Here is a 17,543-nt window from a genome sequence, read left to right as displayed (position 1 = left end):
GTGCTGGTGACGCTTTCTGAAAAAAGTAAAGATTTAGGGAAAACTAGCCCACTTTCATAGTATTGGTTGAATCTGTCAAGTCATATAATCAGTTTGGTGATCTAGGCACCCCTTAATGAATATATGTCCACATTCCAGAAGACACAACACAACAGGAAATCGCAGACACTAAACTTGGTTAGATGCCATGCAGCCACGCAAGCATTTCAGGCATTGCCCAGCAATAGCAGATGTGCACACAGCTCTGGTTTGAGCCATATGCACCCCCTCTCACTTTCAGAACAAACTCACTGCATTTTTAAGAGTGTACAGATAGGATCTGCCAGAGTAGAACATAAAATCACCTAGCTGGAGTCTTTGTTGACCTCAGTACCTGATGGGTGTACAAGCAGATTACAAAAGAAACACGCAACAGCACACAGACACCAAAAACTAGGATGGCTTGAGTGCTGCCGGTAGAAGTGAGAGACTGCTCAGCTCTGCGAGAAGTATAATCAGCACTGGTTTGAATTACATGTGATCACTCCGACTTTAAAGCAGACACACAAAATAATCTTCAAGTGTACGCACACAGATCTGCCACTGAGCCATGAAACCACATTAATGCCATTTGTAAAGATGAGAGATTTCATCCTACGACTGGTACTCCTGCTTTTTATGACGAAATAAAGTAGTACTATAGTATTAACAAAAAATAAAAGTAATGAATTACCAAACATAATACAATTCTAGAATTATCTATGTTTCACCCATCTAGCCTTTCCTTGAATGTATTACAGCATTCTAAACAATGCCTACCCTCAATATTAGAATTTCCCCCACCCTCTCTTTTTGTATTTGTGCGTTTTTATTAAAAATATATATAGTATCTATTTCAGAAAATATAAAGCAAAACCAAGCTGGACACTAGAAAAACGTTACAACTAAAGGCAGCTAGGGCTAAATTTACAAATTCTTTATTTAAAAACCCCAGAGTACATATAAAGGACAGTCTGCTATCCAAAGCACATTCTTCTTATACCTACTGTTTGAAAACCCGCTTGTACACCCCATATTTACACAATAAAATTTAGTTGTGTGTATAATATACAACTTATGTATATACACACAAGAAGTATATACATAACACATGAAGACAGTATGTGCCCATACATCACAAATACGAGGGAAAATTAGTAATCAAAGTGAAATAAGTTACATTTCTTATATCACAAGGTAAAACTCAGGAAGCAGATGTCTGAATATATGCAAATCTAAATAGTTCCATGTTTTCAAAACGTTTCTCTGAAACAAACTTCACAATTATAAAATATTGACTGTTTTCTGTTACATGCAGGTGAAAAACTATTTCAGACATGACAGTACGATATTTTCCATAACGTAAAATTTAAAAAAAAATAGTGCAAATTATGGTTAAAACATTGGATATTTTTCTTTTTGATGGTAACATAATTAAATGCAGAAATTATGTGAAATGATTCATGGGTCAGAGTGGTGTCAAAGTAAAGTGGCTTCAAATATGGACAAAATCAGCATCCAGAGGCAACGTCAGCAAACATTTGCAACATACTGAGTGCATACAGCCTTCGACAGCAAGCCACGCTATCATAGCTTCAGGTCCCATGAAGCATTTTCTTTCTTTTCAAGCTACACTGCTTATAAATTACAAGGTATTCTGGTGAAATGTCCTTCCCTGAAAAATCATTTCAATGCAAACTGGCTACCCAAATCATATGAATACTAAGAGAAGATTTGCAACATTTCCTTTTCAGTGACACAAACCTGATCAATTCCTCTGCTTAGTGAGTGGTTTGCTGTGCGTACAATTCAGCAAATCACATCAAATAATTGGACACTACAAAACATCAGATCATGTTCACTGTACCTAAGATTCTAGTTAAGAATAAAGGAGCAATTTCAAAGGATTGTCGACAAAAGAGTTTGCAAAACCATGTTCTTTTTAAAAATGCCTATTTTGTTCCATATTCTTTAAGTACAACCTTACATATTTATTTTTACATGTGATGAAGAGCTCCATCCCTGGAACTCTCACTTTCAGGTGCCTTCTATTTTATTTTCTTTTTATTAGGGAAAATCCTCTTAAAGCAAAAGCTGTATTTCCTGATGAATTTCAAAACTACAAAGGAGATGAGTAAGTCAGGAGTTTCCCAAAATTAACTACAGTGACAGCTGATCAGCAACAGAGGAAAGACTTTAAGGCAATAAGAGGCATCAGTGCTGTGATGCTCCAACGTTCACATCCAGATTCAAGTTCTACTGGAAGAAGATCTTTGAAGTCTCTTTCTGATCTGTTAACTGTCTGACTCTTCCTCCTCCTCTTCTTCCTCCTCCTCCTCCTCAGGTTTCCTGTCCACCTCAGATGTATCTGAAGATTCGTGAAGGACATATTCCCTGCTGCTGAACCCAAACTTCAGCACATCCTTTTCTTTCAATTCATAGTAACGCTGAGGTTCAATCCGTTGGTTATTTAGGAAAGTACCATTGCCAGAGCCAAGGTCAATTATGTAAGGCTTGACTCTGCGCCCAACTGTACCATCGGCACGGGTGTACTCCACAAGCCTGGCGAAAACAGAAAACCTTTAAACCATAATGATAGTATAACCAGCAACTTTATGCTGTTAATAAAAATGGAGATGGATCTTTCAGAATAACTTCAAGATCGCTAATACCTCAATTTCCAAAAATCTCATTAAATACAGAAAGTTAAGTCTCTGAAAAGATATGAGGCACTCAGCCTGCCTAAAAAAAATTCTCTCCATATAGAATGAGCTGAAGTTAAACGAAAGCCTGTGCCATGTTTTAAACATTAAAAAGATCAAGATTAGTAATATACAAATTGTTAAACTAGAATAATTAATTCCATCAACAAACAGCAACTCTGCCTCCAGCGGTGGGCAATCCCTGCTGCTTCAAAGGAAAGCCAGCACCCCATATTGTGTTGGGCCAATCTGGAAATGCTCCTTTTCACCTATTAAGCAAGACTACAAGTGTTACTCCGGTTCCAATGTATGTCTAATTCTATTTTGATTACTGCTGTACTCTTTGCCTTACTTAAAGGCTGCCTATGGTTAGATGTGAGGAATCAAAGGTAATTTTGATTACCGCTAAAAGGATACGCAGCTGTTGTATGTAAAATCTGGCTAATTCTGAAATAGAAAATAAATTTATAAATGTACTAGTTTGCAGAGGATTTTGAGTACCCTACATGCCATTCACTTCTAGCCTCCACTACAATCCGGTTTTTTAGGCGGACACAGTGAGTAACACTTACCGATACTGAAACACAGCATGCTGTTTGGAGCAAGAGGGGTGGTCAATAGGAATATCTGCGATTCTTCGGTGCCTGCCCAGCAGGTAAGCACTCTGTCTGTGAATGTACATGACTGGGAGAACCTCATCATTCTTAAAAGGGTAGAGACGCCATCGTTTCTTTGGAATCCGAGCTTCCGGGGGCTCGCTATATTTAATCACAACACCTCGGAAGGTGTTTGAATCCTCTAGGAGTGCACCAGACAGTTCAAAACTTGGTTTCTCTTTATTGGTTGGATCTTTGTCTTTATTTTCACCATCAGGTTTCCCAAGGTCCAGAGTCTCATCACCACTGCTTGCTTCATTCTTCTGGCGATGCTCACGTCTTCTCTCATTATAAAATTCCCTCTCATCTTGCTGCTCACGGAGATTTTGGGTATCCCTCTCTCTTTCATACCCTCGACCTCCTGGCCTTTCATTGGGATTTTTCCTTCTCTTTGAATGCTCTCTGTGTCTGTCTCTGTCACCATTTCTATCTCGTCTGTGTTCTTGCTCTGACTGACCTCTGTGCTGTCGTTCCTCATGTCCTCTCCGGGAATGGTCATCTCGCTCCTGTAACAAAGAAAACCTTACAGTGATCTATTTAGAATTAAGGATGAAAAAACACAGGGAATTTTGTTTGGTCTTTAAAATTTCAATTTAATACGGAACTATAGAACAAAACTCAATCATCAAGTATACAGGTTTTTAAAAAGTGGATGAAAATTACTTCCTCATTCACCTGCTAAGACCCATGTTTAGGTCTCTGAGTTAGAGCAGATAACATTAGCTCCAGAAGAGAATACAGACCTACAATCCCTGCATTGAATTAGGGGGTTGATGAGATGACTGACTGTTCAGGGAATATGTAACCATGAACTCATGTTTTGTAAGATAAATATAAGCAGAATAGTTTTTCAGTTACTTTATTCTAAAAAGTAGAGGTTCTTGAGTTACATACAGTTTACTAGTATTTGGCTTCTTAGCTTAAATTGTATATTATTATAAACATTTATATTATGGTAGTACCCCAAAAGCCTCACTGAGGATTATGCTGGGTCCTGTACAAACAGAAAAGATAATCCTTGGCCTGTAAGGTTTACAATCTAAAAAAAAAAATTAAATTAAAATATTTGATATTTTCTATGGTCTAACAGTTTGGTCACTTCCACACATGGGGAAAAAACCACCTAAACCAAGTTTCCAAACCACTGCTCTTCTACTGACATTTCACAGAGCAATGTTAAGAATAAATTTTCCTAATATTTTGTCTATTCAGTTTTCTGCATGTTTCAGTACTATTGACACTTGCATAAACCCTAAATCTTTCTTCCCTCAGAATTCTTCTGCTTTGCCTGCTTATTCCTTGCCTGAACTCAACAGCCAGTTTTCTAGTCATTCCATTATGCAACCCTCTTTGCAAGAGATTCCTCTCATGGTTTATCTCACTTACCAACATCCCATATCTTGGTTCTCAGTTTCCCCACATGTGATTCTGTGAGAACCAAGATATGGGATGTTGGTAAGTGAGATAAACCATGAGAGGAATCTCTTGCAAAGAGGGTTGTATAATGGAATGACTAGAATAGACCACATGTATGAGTAACACTCTGGAGGAGCACTGTACAATATTAAAGTTGGAAAAATAATCCTCAACTATAACAACTCAGTAATTTTTATGTTAACGATTTATGCCCCATCTGCACTACAACTTATGTCAGCAAAACTTATGTTGCTCAGGGGTGCGAAAAAACCCCAAAACACCCCCTTGAGCAACGTAAATTTTGCCAGCGTAAGTGGTAGTTGTAGAGCTTCTCCTGCTGACAAAGCCACCATCGCTCATTAGGGGTGGTTTCATTATGTTGACAGGAGAGCTCTCTTCCGTCGGCAAAAAGCTGCTGGCTACATAGAATCACAGAACGAGAGGTCATCTAGTCCAGTCCCCTGCACTCAAGGCAAGACTAACCTGCTCTTAATCTCCAATGATGAAGATTCCACAACCTCCTTAGGCAATTTATTCCAGTTCTTAACCACCCTGACAGTTAGGAAGTTTTCCTAACATCCAACCTAAACCTCCCTTGCTGCAATTTAATCCCATTGCTTCTTATCCTATCCCCAGAGGTTAAGAAAAACAAATTTTTCTTCATCCTCCTTGTAACATCCTTTTACATACTTGGAAATGTTATCTTGTCCCCCCTCAGTCTTCTCTTTCCCAGACTAAACAAATCCCTTTTTTTCAATCTTCCCTCATAGGTCATGTTTTCTAGACCTTTAATCATTTTTGTTGCTCTTCTCTGGACTCCAATTTGTCCACGTCCTTCCTGAAATGTGGCACCCAGAACTGGACGGAATACTCCAGTTGAGGCCTAATCACAGCAGAGTAGAGTGGAAGAATTACTTCTTGTGTTTTGCTTACAACACTCCTGCTAATACATCGCAGAATGATGTTCACTTTTTTTGCAACAGCGTTACATTGACGACTCATATTTAGCTTGTGTCCACTATGACCCCCAGATCCCTTTCCAGAGTACTCCTTCCTAGGCAGTCATTTCCCATTTTGTACGTGTGCAACTGATTGTTCCTTCCTAAATGGAATACTTTGCATTTGTCCTTATAGAATTTCATCCTAATTTACTTCAGACCATTTCTCCAGTTTGTCCAGATCATTTTGAATTTTAATCCTATCCTTCAGAGCACTTGCAACCCATCCCAGCTTGGTATCGTCCGCATCCAATAATATTAAAGAAACTGGCACATGAAACTGCAAGGCCAATAGCAAGGATTTGTAATAAATCCCTAAACAAGGGGCACTGGCTATGACTGGAAAATTGCTAATATAGTATCATTTTTAAGAAAGGGAAAAGTGATCCGGGAAACTACAAACCTATTATTTTGACCTCACTTGTATGAAAGGTCTTGGAACAAATTTTGAAAGAGAAAGTAGTTAAGGGAATAGAGCTAAACAGTAACTGGGATAAAATACAACATGGTTTTACAAAAGACAGACTGTGCTAGACCAACCTGATCTTTTTCTTTGAGAAGATAACGATTTTTTAGACAAAGGAAATCCAGTAGCTTTTATCTACCTGGATTTCAGTATGCATTTGATATAGTTCCACATGGCAAATTATTAGTTACATTGGAGAAGATAGGGATTAATATTAGAACTGAAAGGAGTTCCTCAGGGATCAGTGTTGGGACCTATCTTATTTAAAATTTTTATTAATAACCTTGGCACAAAAAGTGGGAGTGTGCTAATAAAATTTGCAAATGACACAAAGTTGGGCAGTACTGCCAATTCCGAGGAGGACTGAAATATCATACAAGAGGCTCTTGATGACCTTGAAAACTGGAATAATAGAAATGGGTTGAAATTTAACAATGCAAAGTGCAATTAGGGACTACCAAGAATTTTTGCTATAAGCTGGGGACATATCAGTTGTATGCGACAGAGGAGAAAGACCTAGGTGCATTGGTTGATCACAGGATGACTAGGAGCATCAGGTGAGGTATTTCCTGCAGAGACAGGGAAGTGTTATTCCCATTATACAAGGCACTGGTGAAACCTCATCTGGAATACTGTGTGCAGTTCTGGTCTCCCATGTTTAACAAAGATGAATTCAAATTGGAACAGGTGCAGAGAAGTGCTACTAGAATAATCAGAGGAATAAAAAGCCTACCTTACGGGAGGAGACACAAGGAGCTTGGCTTGTTTAGCCTGATAAAACAAAGGCTGAGGGGAGACATGATTGCTCTCTATAAATACATCAAAGGGATAGATATCCAGGAGGGAAAGGAGTTATTTAAGTTAAGCACAGCATTCCACATTTTCAGTAACTCAGCCAGAGATTGTGGGTCTAGTATAGGAGTGGATGGGTGAGGTTCTGTAACCTATAACATGCAAAAGATCAGACGAGATGATCATAATGGTCCTATTTGGCCTTAAAGTCTATGAATCCTGCTGCTGTCACCAAGGCCCCAAGAAAGCGTACTACTCCACCTGATCAGAATCCTGTACCTGGGTGTGACAACACTGAAATCAACAGCACTCTGTGCAAATGGAACAGCTTGCACAGTAAGGTGTACCATGACACAGTCCTGATGTTCTTACTGAATCATTAATAGCTAATTCCTGTGGATACTCAACCATTTACAGCAAAATCTGAGGTAGTTATAATTTGTTTATTTTTAAGAGTTAAATATAGGTTCCTAATTACAACAACTGATAAAAGAAAATACTGGGGTAATCAAGTGACACATTAGTCACATCGCCCAATTTAGACCCAGTTCCCACATGTTACTCCATGGAGACAGATAACTGTGGTTTCACAGATCCCCACAGACTTCAAGAAGGAGATTAATCATGTGGAGTAATTTTCAGCACTGGGCCCTTCGTAGTTAACATCCAGTAAATTACCTGCTTTACTTTGACTACAATATGATGAGGGCTTCTACTTCTTTTACTTCGAGGAGACTTGCTTCTTTTAGTAGAGGACTTGTTCTTTCTTTTTGCTGGTGACCTTTAAATATTAAAAAGATAATTTGTTGGGTCCACAGTCCCCAAGAAAAAAAGGAAAGGGAAAGTTTGTGCGAAATGCACGTGGTAATTTAACCTTGGCCTATAGCTACCCCTGCACTGTATTGCGCCGCGGGAGGATGGGGTGACGGTGAAGGGTCGGAGGGTCTCCCCACTGTGCGTACTGGGGGTGGGGGAGATGAACGGGCCTGACAGGAGGAAGAGGGGGATGAGGAGGAAAGATCTGAGCGGGGTGGGGGATGGGAAATCTCCGCCGGGGGCCGGGACGGGCCGGGGGGGGCTCTCCCCGGGGGCACGGGGTCCCCTGAGCACAAGGCGGACCGGCAGGGACACAGGGACCGCCCGGGAGGACGAGCGGGGTCTGGCGGCCGGTACCTGCTGCGGCCCGGGCGGGCCGGGCCCTGCTCGGCGGGGGGGGACTGGCTGCCCCGGGCGGAGCGGGGCCGCCGGGGGCTCCGCTTCTCCGCCGCTTCCGCTTGCTCCTGCCGCCGCCGCTTCCGCCGCCGCCGCTCGGCCTCGGCCTCCTCCATGGCTGCGGCCGCAAGCCCCCGGCAGGCCGGGACGCAGCGGCTGCGCGAGGCCCCGCCAGTCACAGGCCAACGGGAAGAGCGACTCCGCCCCCGCCCGCGCCCGCTTCCGCTTCCGGGGCGCAGCGCGCGCGGCCAGCCGGAAGCACTGCCGCCAGGGGGCGGGGCCGCGCGGGCCCGGCGGCTCCGCCCTGCGCGGCACGCGCCGGCTGGGATGGGCGGGGCGCAGGCGCTGGGAGCGAGCGGGGGGGCGGGGCTTGCGCGAGGGCACGGGGGAGCGAGCGCGCCGCCATATTGGGATCCCGGAAGCCCTGGGGCCGCACAGCCCCAGCCGGGCTCTCTGCGGGGGGACCCGCTCGGGGGGCGGCTGGGCCGCGTGGGCCCGAGGAGCGGTTCCCCGCCTACGGAGGCAGCGAGTGACGTCCCTTGGTCTCGCTCACGTCTGAGGGGCCGCCCGAGACGCTTTACACTCTACGCATGCGCACGGCGCAGGTGCAGTCATCTACCTCCCCACCCCGACACACCTGCTACGGCGCATGCGCGTCCAGCCGGCTGCTGCTCTTTGCATATGCGTCGTCGTGGCTTTACCGCTCGCGAGCGCGGAGGGGGGACGTAATGACGAAACGACGCTGCGGCGCGGGGCGGTGCGCGGCCCGTTGTTGCCATGGTGACGGTACACCGCTCACGGGGAGAGTGCGGGCCCCTGAGCCGCCATGATCCCCCCGGCGGACTCGCTGCTCCGCTACGAGACCCCGGTGCTGGTGAGCCGCAACCCGGAGAAGCGCTCCCCGAAGGTGAGGGACTGCGGGGGGCGGGTGGGGGGCGGACTGGGGGATATTGGGGGGGAGGAGCCGTGGGGCGGTGGGGGCTGAGCTGTGAGGAAGGGGGCTCGTGTGGGGGGGGAAGGTGGAGCTGGGGGTAGGCGGGGAGGGGGCTCGTGTGGGGGGGCCGGGTGGAGCTGGGGGTAGGCGGGGAGGGGGCTCGTGGGGGGGGCAGGGCGGAGCTGGGGGTAGGCGGGGAGGGGGCTCGTGGGGGGGGCAGGGCGGAGCTGGGGGTAGGCGGGGAGGGGGCTCGTGGGGGGGGGGAAGGTGGAGCTGGGGGTAGGCGGGGAGGGGGCTCGTGGGGGGGGCCGGGTGGAGCTGGGGGTAGGCGGGGAGGGGGCTCGTGGGGGGGGGCCGGGCGGAGCTGGGGGTAGGCGGGGAGGGGGCTCGTGGGGGGGGGCCGGGCGGAGCTGGGGGTAGGCGGGGAGGGGGCTCGTGGGGGGGGGCCGGGTGGAGCTGGGGGTAGGCGGGGAGGGGGCTCGTGGGGGGGGGAAGGTGGAGCTGGGGGTAGGCGGGGAGGGGGCTCGTGGGGGGGGCCGGGCGGAGCTGGGGGTAGGCGGGGAGGGGGCTCGTGGGGGGGGCTGGGGCGGAGCTGGGGGTAGGCGGGGAGGGGGCTCGTGGGGGGGGGAAGGCGGAGCTGGGGGTAGGCGGGGAGGGGGCTCGTGGGGGGGGGAAGGCGGAGCTGGGGGTAGGCGGGGAGGGGGCTCGTGGGGGGGGGCCGGGCGGAGCTGGGGGTAGGCGGGGAGGGGGCTCGTGGGGGGGGCCGGGCGGAGCTGGGGGTAGGCGGGGAGGGGGCTCGTGGGGGGGGCTGGGGCGGAGCTGGGGGTAGGCGGGGAGGGGGCAGGGCGGAGCTGGGGGTAGGCGGGGAGGGGGCTCGTGGGGGGGCCGGGCGGAGCTGGGGGTAGGCGGGGGGGACTCGTGGGGGGGGCAGGGCGGAGCTGGGGGTATGCGGGGAGGGGGCTCGTGTGGGGGGGAAGGTGGAGCTGGGGGTATGCGGGGAGGGGGCTCGTGTGGGGGGGAAGGTGGAGCTGGGGGTAGGCGGGGAGGGAGCTCGTGGGGGGGGCTGGGGCGGAGTTGGGGGTACGCGGGGAGGGGGCTCGTGTGGGGGGGAAGGTGGAGCTGGGGGTAGGCGGGGAGGGAGCTCGTGGGGGGGGCTGGGGCGGAGCTGGGGGGGGAGGGGGCTTTTGGGGGGGGCCGGGCGGAGCTGGGGGTACGCAGGAAGGGGACTTTTGGGGGGGGCCGGGCGGAGCTGAGGGTACGCGGGGAGGGGGCTCGTGGGGGGGAGGAGAGAGGTATGTAAAGGATGGAGCATGTGAGAAGCCTAAGATGGGGACTCTGGGGGTGACCCTGTTGCGGGGTGGGGGGTGTATGAGATGGGGACATAGGGAGCCTGTGTTTGTTTGTCAGTAGAGTCCTTAAAAAGCAATAAAGAGACTGCTTCTCCCTACTTTTCCTTCCCCACGTGTGCTGACAGTCTTTGTGGGGAAGGGCTTTCTCTTTTCTCCTGACTTGGATAGATCCTCTGAACATGTGGGAGAGGGGTGTGTGAATGGGGAATGGGCAGGAAGGAGTGGGGGTAGTGGAGGATGAGGGGGAGGTTGGCTTCCCTTGTGGGATCAGTGGCCTCCTTCTCTGCCCCAGTGTCTCTCTGGGGTCTGCTTCCGCACACGCTATGGCTGGAATGTGTGCCCTGCCTGTATAGTCCCGGGATGTTTCTCATTTGCAGGCGCGTTCTTTGAAAGTGAGTCCTCAGCAGCCTGTGTCAACAGGACCTGTGCCACCTCCTCCAAAACCCAAGACAACTCCTACATCTGTAGATCCAACAAAACAAGCAGAAGAAATCTTAAATGCAATCCTGCCACCAAGGTAAGAAGCTGCTCTTTCTCCCTTTCACCATGGTTTTAGGATCGCAGGAAGAGTCAGCAATGTATAATTCTGACCTGGAGGGCAAGGGAGAGGCAGGCAGTGAGGGGGTCTGGAAGTTGGGATTCAGTGAATGTCACAAAATGGTGTTGGGGAGAGAGTGGTGGATGGATTTCTAGCTAAATTAAATATTTGTGCCTGTCAATGAATGTGGCCCATCTAATAGCTGGTTATTTGTGCTGGGTGATGAGTGGTAGTTAAGTAAGTATGTTGTCTAATTTGTAACAATATTGGCTCTTTCTGAATTTGACAAAGATGCTTTCCTCAATGACGTACTGAGGTAGCAAATGGCCCTGATTAATTATACATCAGTTTTTAAAGTAATATAATCCAAATTTTTTTCCTGACGTAGTATCAGACACAAATCAGCAGTCCCCAAGCGTTTTTAAGTCTTGTGTCTTGCTTGATGGTTGTGTAGTGTGCAGTTAGCCATGTTTGCTGTCATCCAAGTGTTGTGTAGCTAAAAGTTCCTGCCTTGCTAGACTACTTTCAGGGATCATTTCTATAGTTTGTAACTAGAGAAGTGTACATGCATGTGTAAAACGCCGGCGCTCCCTCTGCTGTTGACATGCCAGTTCAGCAGGGATAATGAAAGAATGTGAAGGCAGCATTTGTTTAAGGATCAGGGCAGTGATCGGAAGCTGTGCTGACATTGTCTCTCAGTTGTAATGACTGTGGAGGGTGGAGAGAATGCTTGTATTGCACACTTCTGTGAACAAAAAATGGGATTCTTTCAGTCTGTGGTGGAAATCAGTGCTCAAGCATATGCTTGATCAAACCATATCCAGAGGCAGCTCCTAGGTTGTTGCTGATAGCAGTCAATGCTTGTTATTGGCAGTGAAGCTATGATGAAAGCAATGAATATGGCTAACAAACTAAGCTGTGCTGCTTTTGTGATGCAGAGAATGGGTGGAAGACAATCAGCTATGGATTCAGCAGGTGTCCACCACTCCCAGTACCCGAATGGATGTAGTTCATCTGCAGGAAGAGCTGGATCTCAAACTACAGCAAAGACAGGCTCGAGAAACTGGGATTTGTCCTGTCCGCAGGGAACTCTACTCACAATGCTTTGGTTAGTGAATACATCCAGGTCCCAGAAATCATAGCAAAAGGCTTATTTGAATGATACTAAAACACCTGAAGTTTCTGAATAGCTCAGGACATAGGGAATGGGAAATAGAGACTTTCATCTAAGGTGTACGGGTTCCAGTCTACCCCGGTCAATAGGGAATGAGAATCATTACCATCCCATGCCTGTTTGATGACCTGTTGATCTCGGTTCAGTTCCTGGTGCAGAGATCAACATCAGAATTAACACAAGTAGGGCTCTGTGCGAAGTCTCAGCAAAGAACCCAAGGTTAGAATGGACGTACATTCTAGAAAGAGAAATCTAAAGAGAAATTTTCCTCTTTCAGCCTAAATGGGTCCTACAGGGCAGAGTTGAGGCACACTGGCAGGAGACAGTGCATGTGGGAAGCTTGCACTGTTATTAAACATACTGTACTTGCCCTCTTGAGGCTGCCCAGTCTGTCACTCTAGCATCTCTCACTACCATGTATAGATGAAGCACTCCTGTTGCAACTGGGGTTCCTCTTAGTGTCAGCTTTTATACAGAACAATATTTTAAAAAAAAATCTATATACAAGCTGACACTGAGGAGGTGTTACTGTGGCAACAGAGCATTGAAGAGTAAGCTGGGATTTGTTGTATATTTGCATGGGAGGGAAAGATTCATCCAACCACACTTAGATCATACTCCAGTAACTAAATTAATTCATCTTAAATTATTAAACATCTTGGTGACACTATGCTAGTCCTCCAGCTGCTACAGACCAACTCCGGAGGCTGGAGGAAGACACCAGCCACTGGTTTAGAGAGAATTCTTATTAATATAATTGATTTGTAATTCCTTAGCAATAGGAAGCTTCAGGTCTACACTGCCTTGCCTTGAACACCTCAAATGTCATGGCCATAATTACCTTGCCAGGCACACTGGCCCATGTCAAAATGTTTGTCTTGATACTTATGTAAAACATTTTCCCTCTATCTTTACTGTTATGCCCTTTTTATTTAAAGATGAACTTATCCGTGAGGTTACGATTAACTGTGCAGAGCGGGGACTGTTGCTGCTTCGAGTCAGAGATGAAATCCGAATGACCATCGCTGCCTATCAGACACTGTATGAGAGCAGTGTTGCCTTTGGTATGAGGAAGGCATTACAGGCTGAGCAGGGCAAATCTGACATGGAAAAGAGAGTAAGTGGGGCTGATAACTTCATAATGTACCTGTGATCTGGCACACAAATGTCTCTTATCTTCCTCATGCTGGCTCAGCAGATCATATTTTCTCACATATCTAGTAGAGCTTTCTGACAATTTTTTGCAAACAAAATCAACCAACAAAACCTTCACCATTTTTCACTCAGCTCCACTACTCACATTTGAGTCATTTTCTGATTTCATCAATCAACTCGTTCAAAGTATGCCATTTAGATTTTTTTTTTAACTTTCTAGTTCCACTGGGTGGCAGTACAGATCATCAAAACACACATCTTGCTGATTCCCTGAGGCTGCTTTTTAATGGATAAATTGGCTATTATCATTTTTATTCTTCAAAGACTGTAAAATGCATAACTTATATCTTCATTGTATTTCACAAACATAGCAATGAATGTCGGGCATATCTATGTTCTTTAAAAGATTGCAGAATTAGAAGATGAAAAGCGAGAGTTGGAAAGACAAGTGAATGAGCAGAAAGCTAAATGCGAAGCTATTGAAAAACGTGAAAGTGAAAGGCGGCAAGTAGAGGAGAAGAAACATGGTGAAGAGGTGCAGTTCTTGAAACGAACTAATCAGCAGTTGAAGGTTAGTAAAAAACCCTGATGGCAATGTCTTAGTAGGAAAACAACTGAAATATTTGCTTTGTAAACAACAGGGAGTCTGGTGGCACCTTTAAGACTAATATTTATTTGGGCATAAGCTTTTGTGGGTAAAAAACCCACTTCTTCAGATGCATGGAGTGAAAATTACAGATGCAGGCATTATTATACTGACACATTATTACACTTCTCTTCATGTGTCAGTATAATATCCTATCCACCTGCTGACCTTCACAGCTTGCTTGTGGGTCAGAGGCAACTTTGGGATTTAGTTGAAGAACTTTTGGATAGGTCTTTTGTTACAAATTTAAATGTGTGGGTTTCCAGTAGAGGGCAAAGTAATTGTTTGGAAGAAACTTGAATCTGAACCTGTCACATGGGCTGATTCTGTGAACCCCTAATTTTTTATAACCACATGTCTTCAGCTGCATTGGAATCTCAATCTTTAGGGGAACTCGTTGGCAATATCACTACATTTTCTGGGAGCTTCCCGTCTCTCTCTCCTGTTGTGCAGTAGAATTACAGATAGTAAATGGCAGTGACACATTATTAACTAAAAGAAAAGGAGGACTTGTGGCACCCTAGAGACTAACCAACTTATTTGAGCATAAGCTTTCGTGAGCTTTACTAACTGGGTTCCTAAGGCAGGAAGCATTTGCTTTGGTCAGATTAAAGCATAACTACTGTATTGTAACTAGTAGTACTTCTCCAGTTGTCTGCTAGTGCTGTCTCCTGGAGCCAGAATACGTCAAAATAACTCTTCCAAGGGCTGTGCTTCGCTGGTTGATACATGTGGATCACGGCAGTCTAGTTCTCTGAGACAGAAGGAGTAACTCTCACTCTAAAACAAAGCACCCTGGCTTTGGCAATTAAGATGCTTCTCCAGGCCAAAAATATTTAATTTGATGGAAGCAGGGTTTGTGTTAGCTGATCCCAGGATAACATGTCTTTCTTTGCTGTTGAAAAGTTACTTCATGCTTGTGGTAAAAATATCTATTTAAAGCAACCCAGAACCTTCCTGGCCAGAACTAAATCTCTTTACTTAACACTCAGAGCTACTTTCCTTATCTTTGACTTTATCACATTTACACTCAAGACTTCCTCAGATAATGTTAGTTTCAGACCACCTTGCAGAGTCTTAGGCCACAGAATGGGGTAGCCATTAGACCAAGGATATGCTGCTACCAAATCCATATTCCTTTCCTGAGCCAGAAGTATTTATAAAGAGCTGTACACTTACAATTGCTACCACTTATTTTGTTGATTTAAGTACTGGAAGTTACATACAGTACAAGCTCCCTGTGCATTAGTAGCAAGTTCTTTTATCCAGGACTTGGGCGTCAAGTTGTCTCTGTGACTGAAAAATTTGCAGTTCCCAGATACTTTTGTCTCTGAGTCAGAGCTTGCATTCCAAACCCTGAGAGCCAAGTGTTTAATTTAGCAAGCATAATACAGCCTGAAATCCGAGAACAAACCACTTTTTCAGCAACTTTTATTTAATTTCATTTTCAGTACTTTACGTTATAAAATGGGTCTTTCACTGAATAGAACCAAGACCAACTTTTAGTTTTCTTCTTATAATGCAACACATCTGTTCCAAGAATGAAACAAACTAATTTATAAAACATGGAGTAAGGAATGAAATAATCAGGAGAAAAATCCTGGCCTGGTTCCGCTGGAGTATTCAAATAACTTCCTAGCATCCTCGATCTGGAAACAATGGAAAACTGTCACCTTTCAGCAATGGTGGGTGGGGGTGTAGATTGAGTCTAGTGAACTTAATGAGTTGTTTGTCTTTCAGGCCCAACTTGAAGGCATCATTGCACCAAAGAAGTAGATTTCCTTGTGGGGCCCTGCAGGAAGAACTCATGAAATCTTTCTCTCAGCAAGGCCGTTGTGGTTAGTGACCCAGGTCTGTCTCCTTCATAAAGTGATCCTGATTTCTACACTTAAAGTAACTAGAAACATTGCAATTGTATTCCTTCTCCCCTTCCCTAGTCTAATAGATTAAAATGTTTTGCTAATTACTGTGACCTCATTTTCAGTGACTTTTCAGCATCCAGCTCTTTGTATGCTGAACATGTCTGGGATTTGCCTCTGTGATTCTCTAACCTATCACTGTTAAGGTCATACTATTTTTAATAAACTTTTTTTACATTAGCACTTCTGCCTCTCTAGATCTGTTAGATGCTGTACAGATTTCAGAAGTACCATACACAAAGCATTGGACTAATATCAAATGGAGTGTACCATTCAAATACTCATTCTGCTAAAATGAGTGTATTTTGTTTCTGGGGTGGAAGCAGGTCCAGACTCCTGAGCTTTCTATTAAGCTGTACAACTGCCAGTACGGCTGGATGTGAATGGTAAGGGGCCAGCCTGCTTTCTGCTCTTCTGAGCTGTATGTGTGGGAAAGATGCTGTAACATTGCTAGCCTGCTTTTCCTCATCCCAGTCACTTGTCTGGCCCAGCACCTTCATTGCTACTGTATAATGCATCCCACATCTCACTATTTTCAGTGCATGTCTCTGACATGCTGTACTTCCTGCTGAGCTCTAGCATACATCACATGTACCTCCCTGGAATAAAAATTTATAAAACAGGACAGAATGCAACTGGGTACCTTTGGCTCCAGTGTTCAACAGGCAGTTGGTGGGGCACTCTGACCATTTAAAAGTGCTGGTCTTAGTTAAGGAATGGCAGGTTTCGGTGCATTTTCTGCCTTTCCTAGCAAGGGCCATATCTACCCCAATGGAAGGTTAAATTCTTGGAACCTTGTTATGGCACAGAGCCCAGCTTGGTTCCAACCCTGAGTTCTCTTTACTATTCTGTTTATAGTTCATCACTAGTGTTAAACATGCACAATTACCACATTGCCCACCCAACCAAAAGTGTGATCACTTGGTGTCCTCAGTTCGCTTCAGCAGAAGAACACCTACGTAATCCCCAACCATCCAGCCAAGGGGGTGCTCTTTTCTCACTGCCTGCTGCAACTGCATTTCTTTCCTAGAAACTCTGGTAGTGACACCTTCTGCACATGCAACTCTGTATACGAGAGGAGAAACAGCAAGTCTAATGCTGGCCTTGCTTGGCGGACCCCATGAAACCTGTTTGTGGCCCCCCATGGGGCCTTGGACCCCTGGTTGAGAACCACTCACCTTGAGGCCTAAAAGTCTCTTTGCTGTGTACCACTCAGAACCAGATACTAGACACTTCACTAAAGAAAACTTAAAAGCCATTTCCCATGCAGTTGTATAGGTTTTTGTTCTACTCTTAACTGAAGAGGGAAGTAATTTATTAGGAAAGTAGAGTTCAGAGGAGAAAGCTACTGTTCGCCATACCAAAATCCTCTAAAAATAGTAATTGTTATTCCCAGTGCACCTTGAATTAATTCAACATTAAAAATTAATCTGGACTTAATATCATTGCAAAAAGGGAGCGTGGGGCTCATCCAAGCACAAGTTGTCTTAACAAGAGTGACTGAAATCTTCACTTGTAGCACTTGCGTAACTAGCATGTTCTATACAACTAGATATTGTTGAAAGATG

General features: G+C 45.7%; 2 protein-coding genes across 2 annotated transcripts; one reads left to right on the top strand and one right to left on the bottom strand.

Moving 5' to 3' along the window:
• Positions 1 to 940: 940 nt before the first annotated feature.
• SNIP1 (Smad nuclear interacting protein 1) lies at positions 941 to 8,666 on the bottom strand (the record flags this gene model as incomplete). Its single annotated transcript, XM_084652507.1, is given in 6 exon segments — positions 941 to 2,580; positions 3,293 to 3,882; positions 7,727 to 7,829; positions 8,222 to 8,571; positions 8,573 to 8,623; positions 8,625 to 8,666. Coding segments are annotated over 6 exon segments (1,404 nt in total). The 3' UTR covers positions 941 to 2,312.
• Positions 8,667 to 9,025: 359 nt separating this feature from the next.
• On the top strand, positions 9,026 to 16,155 carry DNALI1 (dynein axonemal light intermediate chain 1). The gene is made up of 6 exons (XM_084652512.1): positions 9,026 to 9,167; positions 10,921 to 11,060; positions 12,020 to 12,189; positions 13,194 to 13,372; positions 13,817 to 13,981; positions 15,797 to 16,155. Exons 1-6 carry the CDS (start codon positions 9,087 to 9,089, stop codon positions 15,830 to 15,832), a joined length of 771 nt encoding a protein of 256 aa, XP_084508638.1. The 5' UTR covers positions 9,026 to 9,086; the 3' UTR covers positions 15,833 to 16,155.
• The last annotated feature ends 1,388 nt before the right edge of the window (positions 16,156 to 17,543 follow it).

Source organism: Lepidochelys olivacea (genome assembly GCF_965140295.1).
Source record: "Lepidochelys olivacea isolate rLepOli2 genome assembly, chromosome: 19".
In the NCBI taxonomy this organism is placed as follows: domain Eukaryota; kingdom Metazoa; phylum Chordata; order Testudines; family Cheloniidae; genus Lepidochelys; species Lepidochelys olivacea.
Note: the sequence above shows the minus strand (reverse complement) of the source record. Positions and strands in the feature narration are given on the sequence as shown.